At 39.1% G+C, this 13,473-nt stretch overlaps 1 protein-coding gene across 1 annotated transcript; it reads right to left on the bottom strand.

Moving 5' to 3' along the window:
* Positions 1–366: 366 nt before the first annotated feature.
* Positions 367–12,163, bottom strand: LOC137294025 (purine nucleoside phosphorylase-like). Its single transcript, XM_067824944.1, has 6 exons — positions 11,799–12,163; positions 7,819–7,988; positions 7,203–7,306; positions 5,545–5,720; positions 3,952–4,142; positions 367–1,707 (listed from the first exon to the last, which is right to left on the bottom strand). The coding sequence occupies exons 1-6, from the start codon at positions 11,843–11,845 to the stop codon at positions 1,505–1,507; spliced, it is 891 nt and encodes a 296-aa protein (XP_067681045.1). The 5' UTR covers positions 11,846–12,163; the 3' UTR covers positions 367–1,504.
* Between the last annotated feature and the right edge of the window lie 1,310 nt (positions 12,164–13,473).

Here is a 13,473-nt window from a genome sequence, read left to right as displayed (position 1 = left end):
CATTTGGGTTGTGAAAGGGAGAGCAGATGTAGGCTAGTGCATGTACAGTGCATGATGATGAAATTGATTATGCATGTAGCTGCACATGCCTTGCTCACAAGACTCTCATGTGGTCAGTGTATCAACTACACTTGTTCATGGACAACCTGGGGCTCCTGTGTTCACAATGGCAAGTGCAAGTGGGCAGCACTTACTCATGCTATTATGGTCAACTGTCAGGTTGGTGCTCAACTTATCATTGTTTGCCAGTAAGTGCTCTATAACTCATAATGCAACTGATGACAGTGTAAATTACAATTCATCCTCCGTTTAATCAGGTGAAATTATGTCAACACATTTATTTCCAGAACACTTAATGCGAAAATAGATACAAAATATAAAATATTTTATTTGAAAATACAAAATACAAAGTCACTGGGAAAGAAATGCTGAAACAAGATGTTTAAGGACGTCATGCTTAGCTTTCTGAAAGCAGGGCAAACTCGGCAACCCTGTGTGAAGCGCTGGCAGTCATCAAAACTGTGTGCCAGGTTAGGTTGAACAAAAATAAAAGTATGTTGTATACAACTAACGAAAGTATGTACAGTTATGGAGAATCATTCAAATATAAAAAAAACCCACAGTTGTATTCCTAAAAAGTTCTTCTCATTTCTATTTACTGCAAGGATGGAGTAAAATTTGATCCCCCCCCACCACTGACTATATGGCTTGACCCAGAAAATAACAATGCCTAAAAAAAACCCCAGATATATCAATATGGAATAACTCGAGCACATGCCAGTGTTGCTACATTGATCCTTGGTAGAAGAAATGACATGACTTAAATGCAGGGCGCCTTACTATCAGTTACTAAATGTCAGGTGAAATAAACCACTGTCTCTGTTTAATATATACCTTCAACTTTTGAAAAGGAGTTTCCTAATATTCTGACACACTGTTTAGGTATGATACTTTGCATGTGTATAAGCAAGTATGTATGAGATGAACCCAAATGTTTAGCAGTAAATCACAGGGGATAGACATGAGCCCAGTCTGAGACTAGGAGTTTGTTAAGGACTAGTCAATAAGAGTAATGCTTGAGTATTTTCTGGTGTGACTAATAGGTGATGTTCAACAAAACAAATGTTACAACACCCATCACTGGCTGTGAAACCTTCACTGAGAAAATCTTGACATCCTTAAAGTGATTCTGTATAATATATCCTCTTTGAAAAATAGAGCCAAGGCAGTTGTTTTGAGTACATGTAAATATATGAAGTTTAAGTTTATAATCTGATGCTAGTGATCTGGACAATACACATCCTGAAAAACTGATTTCGTAAGATGGAGAACCAGCTGTCATGTTAAACCATATCACCAAACTTGGGGAACTAAAATTCAGGAATTGTCGGCAATACTGAAAGCCAGTTTACTATAAACTTATAAAGTGATCAGAGAAAGAATCCTTGTCCAGTTCCGCTCCCAAGGCACCCTTGCCCGAATGTGTGTGAGTCAAGGGAGATGATCACAATTCCATTCTCTCCACCATCAGGGACACCAGCTTTTGCATATCCTTGGCCCGCATTTCCCCAGTGGCCAACACCTCCTCATGGGTTGTGGCCCGTGTCTCCTCGTACTCAAAGGAACACATGTCTGTGATCAGCGAGATGCCAAATGTGCGTATCCCACCATGCTTTGCAACCACAGCCTCAGGCACAGTACTCATGCCTGTTGGATACAAAAAATGCTACAATTTTTTTCTATCTGCATCATGCAATAACACTACAATGAACTGCATCACATTGATTTGTATGCCATTGTGACATCATCTGTTTCTATGACATCACATGTCTCTCTCCCACTAAAGCCAGTTAACTCTACATTTTACCTTCAAGGAACTAGTCACTGCCATCATAACCATCCCCAAATTGAAGAGTGAGTGAGTGAGTAGAATTTACACCATGCTCAGTAATATTCCAGCTATATGGCAACAGTTCAAACTGAAGAATGATTTAGGATGATAAACAGAATTTTATCCCTGTGTCTGTTGATGTCCAACTTATCAACACTAATCAAGTACTGTTTCCTTTATTTAAAAACAAATTGAACTGAGATGAGTTTCTTTGAATTTACAGACTGACCAACTCCAAGACAGATGAAAGCCTGCTTATGCTTATGGAATGAAAAACATATTATTTTTCTTTTTTTCCAGGCATGCATATAAAATCTTTATGTATTGGGAAACACCATGTCACCTGAGTGTTTCAGATACTATCCTCCATGGTTTCCACAGATGTAATCAATTATATTGTATTTCAAGACAAGTATGAACAAACTGAGTTTTGTGCTTCACATTCTAATACATTTTCAGGTCATTATGCTTGTTCAGTGGCAGCAATTGCATTTTTGACCAATGGGTATTCTGATATTTTGCCAGTGCAGTAAGATGTGGGCTCGCAACATTTTTACTTAACTAGCCCTCTTGGCCAGTGACTTTTCAACATTAATTCATACTGTTACAGTTAAAAATGTGCTGTAACAAAAATTGGGGGCTCCTCTGGGATAGAATTCATTTGATATTTGAGACCATTTGAGAAACTTGTTCCAAATTTTTTCAATTTTACAAGAAGTTAATTGTGGAACCAGCAAAATGGTGCTTTAACTTGAGAAGTTTGTATTGTCCCCTGACTCTGTGACAATGAGTTGCGGAAATACACAGAAATACACACAGATGACTGGAGTATATCTGCCAATATCTGTCAATGCCTGATCTACCTAACTGCCGCCTGACCGCTTGCCGTGTTACATTCTGCATATCTGTTTCTCACTCTTACATCAAGACTTCAGTGAGTTGACTTTATAATTATGACCCATTACTGTAGATTCGACTCATTTGCATTGTATATGAAACCTCTCTTGTGAATTTTTGTATGTTGGTTTTGTTTTGCTGAATACAATATTGAAAATTTAAAAATTCACAGTCTTATATTTTGCCGGTTCTGAGGGATTTCATACAGGTTTTGTCACGGCAAATTTTGAACCGTAACAAAATACTGTTCAGTGGAGATAAAGCGTAATGGACAGATGATTGAAGGGAAGTGGATAAAGTATACCCTCTGCTGTATGGGACAAAAAGGATGAATAGAACCAAATTTTACTACATTCAAACATCTGTAGAAGTGACAAAATTTAGATACTGGATGAACGAGGTACGAGATGCACACCTTTCAAGTCCCATTGAAAGACACATAGAAGCTCATCAGTTCTGTTGAGCAGCATTTTGTGGAGAAGTGGATAACATACACCTACCCTTTAAAACTATGTTCTTCAAAATTTATGTAAGTTCAAATGGCATTAAAATTGGAAAAAATAAATAAAATACAAAATCAAAATATGAGATGCACACCATTACACTCCCAAGAACGTCCATGTATAAGTTCACTGAATTCCACACAGCGATTTGTTGTGGAGAAGCTAATAGAGTACATTCCCCATTTCGTAGGTATGGACGGACACAGAGGGTAACCTTATACAATGGCAAGTGTCATTACCTGACCCGGATCTTCATAGGTATAGCCCCGCTGGTACTCAAACTTGAAGTGTGAGTTGTTTGTTTCTTTGTTGTTTAACATAACACTCCACAAAATTGCAGCTACACAATGGCAGTCTCTATATACCAAATCTGGATCATACGTTTCAGTAATTTACATCATGATTACTAATTACTAATCTACTCAGTTCGGATGTGATGCTAAGTTGTTCCTGTTAAGACAAGGATGGGGGTGGGGGGAAGAGGGGTTGAAGATCAATTCCAACCCAGATTTCAAAGTGGGAACAGACAAATGTAATAAGGCCAGTAAGCATTTTAGGTGATGCCTCATAAATCAAGACAAGATATACACACGTTTACTGGTTTTACAAGGAAGCAAATGGCCAAACAGATTTTACAATCACTAGTGATAACACACTTACCAACAGCATCAGCCCCGAACAGCCTCAGCAACCTTGTCTCGGCAACTGTCTCAAATGTGGGTCCGCCGATCATGATATAAGTCCCCTCACGCATGTAGTCACCATATCCCAGCTCCTTCCCTATCTCAGCAGCCAGTGCCCTCAGCTTGCTGTCATAAGTGTCCACAGTGGCCGGGAAACGAGGACCGAACCTGGACATCACACCATGGAGTTTACTATACATAAACTATATATCACTTATATTTGGACCAAAGTAACGCATGAATTCTCATGAGTGAAGCTGATGGAGCGATAGAGACAGATAACAGGAACACAGCAGACATCACATGACTGCCATGTTTTCCCCTACTGTTTCTCATGACGCTGTGGCCGAATATTTGCTCAGAAATTGTTTTCCTTGCAGTACCATGTGGTGATTGTCATCTACTACATCATATTACTGTTAGCGAGGGAGTGACTGACGATAAACCTAAATTCACTCACACATGACGCTTTTAGCAATATTCCAGCAATATCGGCTGGGGACAACCAGAAATAGGCTTCAAACACTGTACCCATGGGGGGTGGAATCGAAAACCCAATGGTCTCCTGTGTGACAAACGAACACTTTAACTACTAGACTATCCCATGGCCCCTCTTTAGTAGTGAAACAATATAGAAGTGAGTTGTGGAATGTTCAAAATGTGTCATCATATGGATCTTTCAACTGATTGCCTTGTTTGTCTGCAGAGTACCATTACTTCAATATTGAAGCTTGAGAACCCTCTATGACTTTGTCCCTTGCTATTTGATCAATAATCGACCCCAACAAGCCCTTCTTAGATTATAAAGTGCCATTCTTTTTCAAAGTTATCACGGGAGACAAGGACATACTCATCCCCGAAGCATGACTCACTCAGCCAGGGAATGTCCACATTTCACAAATATTTAACTTAATCATCTTGACAAACTGCTACTTTACAAATATATTTGATTGGCATTTTAGAAATGACTGAGAAATAAGAAAGGTTGGACAATTCATGGGTGACAGTGTCTTGCAGATATAAAAAGAATCCCATGAAGTGTACTTACTTCCTTCTTATTAATATTCTAAGTTTAGTCTCAGCGACAGTCATGTTTTTGTGTAAGCTATGTTATATATAGAGAGTAGTGTTGGGAATTGTTTGAAATCTCACAACTGATAATAATAATCATCAAAACAAATTGCATCATTTTTCAGATTTTCCTGTTCAGGTTGTTATTGCAGATAAACTAGTATTAAAAAACATGGTTTTCCATTGTTTTTGTAGTTTATTTAGAAACTAAGTTTAGTTTTATGCAATGACCATGAAACGTTCCAGTAAGTGAAGTAAGTTTTCTAAGAACTGACACATTTTCTGGACATGACAACACATACTAGTATATTCCACTGTCAAGTGTTTCAAACATTAAAACAGTCGTTACAAAACTGCTTGTGTTTGACTATGAGTAAATGTCATTGCTTGGTTGTTTGGACAATCTTCAATCATTTCAATCAATCAGACCACCATTACAAGAAAGGTCACTCTGTATAATATGTATGTGACGAACTGAACAAAGCAATGCCTCACTGACCGTTCATCATTCCTGCCAATCAGCACACACTCCCCAGTGAGTCCTGGCAGGTCAATGTGATCCTTGATGATCATCATGTCTCCCGCCTTGTAGTTGGGATTGATGCCCCCTGCGGCGTTCGTGACAAACAGTGTCTTGACCCCCATCTGTTTCATCACACGTACCGGCATCGCCACCTGCAGTTACATGAACACTTGAACCATAACATCCCTGGGCACTGAAAGAATTGTTTTCATAGTGTGACTTGCAACACCTTCACATCCTCGCTTTACCCATCTTTAAGAGTAAGTGAGTGAGTTTAGTTTTATGCCGCACTCAGCAATATTCCAGCGGTCTGTAAATAATCCAGTCTGGACCAGACAATCCAGTGATCAACAACATGAGCATCGATCTGCGCAATTGGGAACCGATGATATGTGCCAACCAAGTCAGCAAGCCTGAACACCCGATCCCGTTAGTCGCCTCTTACGACAAGCATAGTCGCCGTTTATGGCAAGCATGGGTTGCTGAAGGCCTATTCTACCCATCTTTGTGTCACATAAGGAAAACGTCAACTGAAGTTCCTGGTATCTGTATAGGATAAAGAATGACCCATGGGCATGGCGAAGATGTAAGTCTGTTTTCCTGAGGGTGATATATGGTACTCACTAATGAAAATCAACTGGGATGAGACTGGCAGCCGACACTCGCCTTGCATGCCCAGTGCACGTGCACAGCATGCACTACCCGTGCCCTACACGTGCACTGTCGTCACTACCTGTCTTGCGAGGAACGATCTCATTCTTCACAGCCATCAAAACAAAGTCATATCAATTGTCAAGACAAGTAATAATTCAAAGTTCGGGGGTAGAGGGGTGATATTTTGAAGTAATATACTGGGGCAGAGGGATGATACTGAAGTAATATACTGGGGGAGAGGGATGATATTGAAGTAATAAACTGGGGCAGAGGGATGATATTGAAGTAATATACTGGGGCAGAGGGATGATATTGAAGTAATATACTGGGGGAGATTGATGATACTGAAGTAATATACTGGCGGAGAGGGATGATATTGAAGTAATATACTGGGGAGAGGGATGATATTGAAGTAATATACTGGGGGAAAGTGATGATACTGAAGTAATATACTTGGACAGAGGGATGATATTCAAGTAATAAACTGGGGGAGAGGGATGATATTGAAGTAATATACTGGGGCAGGGGGATGACATTGAAGTAATATACTGGGGGAGAGGGATGATATTGAAGTAATATACTGGGGCAGAGGGATGATATTGAAGTAATATACTGGGGGAGAGGGATGATATTGAAGTAATATACTGGGGCAGAGGGATGATATTGAAGTAATATACTGGGGCAGAGGGATGATATTGAAGGTAGCGTCCCCTAACTGACGGCCATCAGGATATGACAAGAAATACTGCCTTGTCAGAACAATACAGTGACATCACTGGAGGGTTAGAAAATGGAATAACACGCTGTAATCAAGGAGGATAATTTCAATAAAAGATAAAACAAGTCATGATTCTAGTAATTTTAGTCCATGTGCCTAAATGCACACATCAGTTACTGTCTAGCGTGTGTCTGGCAGATTAGCATCTATTATAACCCTGGCTGAGGAACAGAACCCACTCAGTCACAACTGCTTACATTACCTTCCACATCGGGTAGCCCTCATAGTAATGGAATCGACCTCTCATCAACACAACCGACTTGCCACTTAGTGTGCCAAACTCCAGATAGCCCATGTGACCAGGAACTGAAACCATGTCATAATGCTGGTATATCGTGGCATCAGTAATAAACACCAGATAAGTAATTTTCCACCTAGTTCTTTTTATAACATGGATACTTCAAATTCTTTGTTCCCTTTTCTCTGTTTAGTGCTCAGATAATGCACTGTTACAAGCAAACAAAGCAATTTTAGAACTTGAAAAGGTACATGAACACATGATCCATTTCATGAACAACAACTTCTTTATATTCTTTTCGCAATAAGGGTAAAGAATTAAAGAAACTGTTAACCATAAAACGTGCCATGTATTCATGTTTGCCCAACTTCTAAATGCCTTTTGAGAACTTCATTTGACAAGATATATTTAAAACAATGTGTCATTCTGACACATTAAACTTTAACAACATTTTTCGGTGTGGACTTTTGCTACTTAAACACCCTGCAAAACCTGTTATTTTAAAAAGAAGACTGCCATCAGTCTAGTGTAGGTAGATAAGGTAGCTGCAGACAGTAGAAAACATTGAGTTTGTACATACCTGTGCTGACAGGGAAGTCCTTGATCTCAGAGTAGGGGATAGTGTCGCTATCTTCCACTATGTCTGCCAAGCCACCAAGGCCAGAACCACAGATTATACCAAGCACAGGCCTGTGTTTGGTGCGAGCCAGGATGGCCTGGGCAATACGCTCAATATCTTCATAGGTGTAGCTTGAACAGATGGGAGAAAATGAACTTGGATGTAACCTTCTGTTTTAATAGGTTTTAATCATCAGTTAATGATATTCTGAGTGAGTGTGAAAGATTAGTTTTACACCACACTCAGCAATATTCCAGTTATATGGCAGCGGTCTGTAAACAATTGAGTCTGGACCAGACAATCCACTGGTCAACAGAATGAGCATCAATATACGAAACTGGGATACGATACGTGTCAACCAAGTCAGTGAGTCTGACCACCTGATCCCTTTAGTTAACGCTTACGACAAGCACGGGATATGGAAAATCAATTCTAATCAGACCTTCATTGAGATTCTGAATCAAGGAAGAATGTAAATCATTTCTAAGTAGACTGTTCACATTTAAAAAGACTTCGTTCACCAAACAGTCTTAATAAATTATCTTGTACCAAAGGTTTCTCTGTTCATTGAAACAGCAAACTTGCCGTGCATAAAGATTACCCCAGTATGACAATTTGTCTGGAGTTTTTAATCTGACTGCATGCATAGGTTCAGTGCACCAGTTAAATGTGTGAAGGCCATTTCTAGTGTCCTTCTGCCATGATAGTGAAGGAATAATAATAAAAGGGGTGTAAATTCAAACTGATTTTCTCACTGACATAACTTTATCTTTGAATATCATTTCTATAAGTAAGTCAGCATGTATGATTCACAGGAGGACTCCTTTCCAATACGTCTCATCCCTAATGCTCAGTAGCTTACGTGTGTTACGTGTGTTAAATATATTGTCATAAATCAAATCTCAATCCAAGCCTGCCTATCAACCAAACTTCTCCCACACACCATTTTATTGTTACCTAGAAGCTGCCATTACATGTATTGCCTTAAGTGTTACCTTGGTTCAGTACACTTGAAGTGGTCCTAACAAATATTCATGTTTCACTGAACTAGAACTGTTGACAGTTGTGTAAAGAGATGTTTGAATGGCAAAATAATCAAACATTGAAAGAAAATGCTATCCATCTCACATTTTCAAATTTGGACAATAATCCAATGATTGATTGCCTTACAGGTCAAAGTTCAAAGCCTTCAAATTTTAGATTGGGATACTCCATAATTTACTGGGTTCAGTCCATGTATATTTGTCAGAAACAAATTATCGTCTGCTAGTCTGACACTAGTAAAGTATGGAAAGATCTCATGACAGTTGCTTCAGAATTAGCAAGTTACCATCAGGAAGACATCAAATTGTAGAAAAAACATGTTCGCATTTGTATGATAGGCCAGTGGCCCCAGTAGAAATACATTCTGTTAATGATAACAGAAACATGCTGGGGGCTTGTTGCTAACAATCAGTCACTGGATACTCTGGCCAAGACAGTTAATTAAGGGCATGTCATGTAGCTATAATATTGCTGACTGACAAAATAATCGCAAGAAGTAGGATGTCTTGAACCAAGTCAGCGAGCTTGACCACCCGATACTCTTAGTCGCCGCTTACGACAATCATGGGTTAGTGAAGATCAATACTAACCCGGATCTTGAAGGGTGAATGATATGTGAGGTGAGTGAGTGAGTGGTTTTACCTCACTTCTAGCAATATTACAGCAGAATCAGAGCAAGAAACACCAGAAATAGGCTTCACATATTGTGCCCATGTGGGGATTAAACCCGGGTGTTTGGTGTGACAAGTAAACAATTTAACCACTAAGCTACCCAACAGGACCTTCATAAACAATGCAGTAGCATCATACACAGGATTGCTATAGAAAAGACACAAACAATAGCAGTGTCCCATAAAAAGCATCAGTGTTCATATTTACTGAATTATTAAATTTCTTACAGTCATGAATATTTCACATTAATAGAGATTACTCATGGCAGAAAGTTGGGTCCTTAGATCCCCAAATTGTTCTAAATTAGATCTGTGTCATTAAAAACACCAATTAATTTGTGTTTATTAATAAAATAAAACATTCAGAAATACAGACGCCGTAATAGAGCTTGAGCACTGTATTATTAACAAAGAACAATGACTCAATATTTTGTAGTACCGGCATAGATTTTTAAACATTCTTGTTCTGCATGTGATAAAAGACAAACACGAAAACTTCACAGACTAAGATGAGCAATGGAATGAAGGCATGTCCTAGGACACTCAGAAAAAAGCCATGCTACATGTCACAAAGAATCTAGCAACAAAATCAGATTTTTACCTGCCTGTCAACCTGAAAGTGGGTAGACAAAAAGGACATTATATAACAAGTAATATATCCTACATGTTTACAACTTATAATCAAATTTAATTCAAATTCAAACTGCGCAAACTATATATAGGACATGTGCATTAATTATGTTAATGTTCATTAATTTACTAAAGAATACACGTTTTCCATGTCCATTAATTATGTTAATGTCCATTAATTTACTAAAGAATACATGTTTTCCATGTCCATTAATTATGTTAATGTCCATTAATCTACTAAAGAATACACGTTTTCCCATTCTACATATAAAATGCTGAATGTATCTAAATTGTTCTGAAACATCAACCTGAAAGAGAAAAGTCATTACCAATCTTGTCTTTACATCACCATGATTAGGCTAATCCCCGGGAATGTGATACAAAATAATAAGTGTCCCTTATTTATCCATGGCAGTCTGTCATATAGACCCTGAAACAATTATACTTCCAATCAAAAGTTTAGACTTACTATTGTAAATATAGCCACTTACTTCAGGCAGCTGTACTAAACTATACTTTGTAAAACATTCCATACTGTTTTGAGGTATTGTTTACACATGAACTGATGTATTGAAAAGCAAATCCGAAATGTCGAAAACTTATTGTCATGAGTTGAATATATGATAAAACTCAGTAAAAATTGGCAAATTCGTAACAAAACTTTACACCCAACTGCAGCTGTTCATGTCGCCATATCTGCATATGCTTGATCCTCGTGCAATTCATCTGCACACAGTCTGCACTTGATTCCCCCAAATTAGCAGGGAAATTCATTTATACATACATATTATGTGTGCGCATTCATGTGTGCGTGCGTGTGTCTATGCATTAAATATGTTGATCAAGTGTGAGTCCACACTTTTGATGGGAAGTATATATCCAAAAAAGTCACAGTAATATGAAGTAAGTCCCTGGGCACCATACCATTACAGTTTAAGATTATAATTTAGGAACTGTTTTTTTTTCGGTAAAAAAATGTTCATTTCAGAGACAGCATCGGTCTGAAAGGATCTATTTTGTTTTCAGCCATGAAATATTGAGACTAACGAATTCTAAAAGTTAACAATGAAAACATTCGTCGACTGACTGCACCTATTTCAAGGACCTGTGGCCGACCGACATCACTGGCCAAGCTGCTACAGCTACGTGCAGCTATTGTTTCAGATACTGTGACGTGCAGAGGTTGTCCTCCCAGTGTTGAGAGTTAACACATGATATCACCCAGGTTGTATCAACATACGGAAATACCATACTCCATGTTTGTCTCCATACTTCGCCGTCATGTTTACATTAGCCTCTCCAAAAGCGGCATGAAAGAATTCACAGAATGGGGTGGAATAAAACCGAGAATAATGCATAGTTCTGTTCACATTTAGTAAATAAATAGTTGCAACTTTTATAACAAGAGGTAGAATCACTCGCTGACAATTTTTACGATTTCTGATGTAAAGTACATTTACAGGCGTTCATGGGCAAAGTGTGGTGTATGGACATTTTGAGTTACACATACTGGATTTTGACTCAATCCTATTTTTAACACGCGGTAATAACGATATATGCACTGTATATCTTGGCATGATATGAATGTTATCTCACCCCTTTGACCCCTCAGGGTCAGTCCCTCCAACCGCGGGTACCGACATGACACACGTGAATAGAGAGGCTGAATGATACACCCGCCACACTACACTCAGTTCAATTCTCTCTGCAAAAACCGTCTGCTATGAAACATGGACCGAGACGATCAAGGTGAAGGTCAATATCAAGGGTAGGTCAAGGTGGACATGACATCCAAACATCTAAGTATCATGTATTTAAATTGTACTCATAAATGTAGTATATAGTGGTAATTGGCAGAAGTAGAAACTGTGGGCGTTTATAATGTAGAAACTGAGATCGAGGGCCTCCTTTCACAAAGCACTTAGTTGATGGTAAGTCACTAAGGTAACCAACCCCGTGTGCAATGTTAAAGAATGGGAGTTAAGGTTAATCTTCGTGGAAGAAGCCCCAGGCCTTTAGGAAGAAATTTCATTGTGGGGATAGGGTATGTCCATATATTCTCGTTGTGTTTACAGTTGTTGTTAAATGCCACACACAGTAATATTTCGCCTTTAGGATGATGATCTGTAATTACTCGTGTCTTGATAAAGCAATCCACTGATTGACATCATGAACATCTTAACTGGCATGTGTCCATATCATTGATCAGTGGTGAGATTGGTAGGATGAAACTTGACCTTCACCAATAATATATTTCCATTTGTCTCTTTGTGCCATCATATTACAGTACTCAGTTCCCTGTCTTTGAGCTGACATACGTTGTACACATGTACACGTACCGATTGTTAAGTAAAAGAAACTTTGAATTATATAGCGTTATTTGTTTAGTGTAGCTGATCATGCTGAACTAGAGGCGCTGGGATAGCCTGGTGGTTAAAGCGTTCGCCCGTCACGCCAAAAACCCGGGTTCGATTCCAGACATTGGTAAAACGTGTGAAGCCCAATTCAGGTGTCCCCCGCCGTGATAATGATGGAATGTTGATAACTGCGGCATAAAACAACACTCACTCATGTTGCATTATACCAGGAAATGCATGTATTCATGATCATGTGACTTGTTAAGTCTGCTGTGTCAGCGGAGAATGCGGCACTCAAACGGGTTCTGTAGCGGACATAAATGTACAAGTATGCTCATTTTTAACAGTACATATTTTTAGAGGCAAATGTATGGGTGCCAATTTAATATTAGTTGCAAGCAAAACTAATAATCGGTCAAAACCCGTAATAGAACTATATTATATCAAAGTTCATGTTATTAAACGACAAACCTTGTTCCTGAGGTGGAACCACACACACAAACGCACGCACGCACGCACGCACGCACGCACTCACGCACGCACGCACGCACACACGCACTCACTCACATACTACTCTACATGCAGCTCTTCCTTCCCTGGACAGGACTTCAGGATTTGTAACAGGGAGTTCTGTATCACATCTTACGGTTGAGAAAATTTGTTTCAACAATGTGTAAGAAACGGTGAGTGAGTGAGTTTAGTTTTACGCCGCACTTATTCCAGCTATATGGCGGCGGACTAAATAATCGAGTCTGGACCAGACAATCCAGTGATCAACAACATGAGCATCGATCTGCGCAAATGGGAACGGATGACATGTGTCAACCAAGTCAGCGAGCTTGACCACCCGATTCCGTTAGTCGCCTCTTACGACAAGCATAGTTGCCTTTTATGGCAAGCGTGAATACCCCGGG

Source organism: Haliotis asinina, chromosome 8 (genome assembly GCF_037392515.1).
Source record: "Haliotis asinina isolate JCU_RB_2024 chromosome 8, JCU_Hal_asi_v2, whole genome shotgun sequence".
Classification (NCBI taxonomy): domain Eukaryota; kingdom Metazoa; phylum Mollusca; class Gastropoda; order Lepetellida; family Haliotidae; genus Haliotis; species Haliotis asinina.
This window is presented reverse-complemented; position numbering and strand designations above follow the sequence as displayed.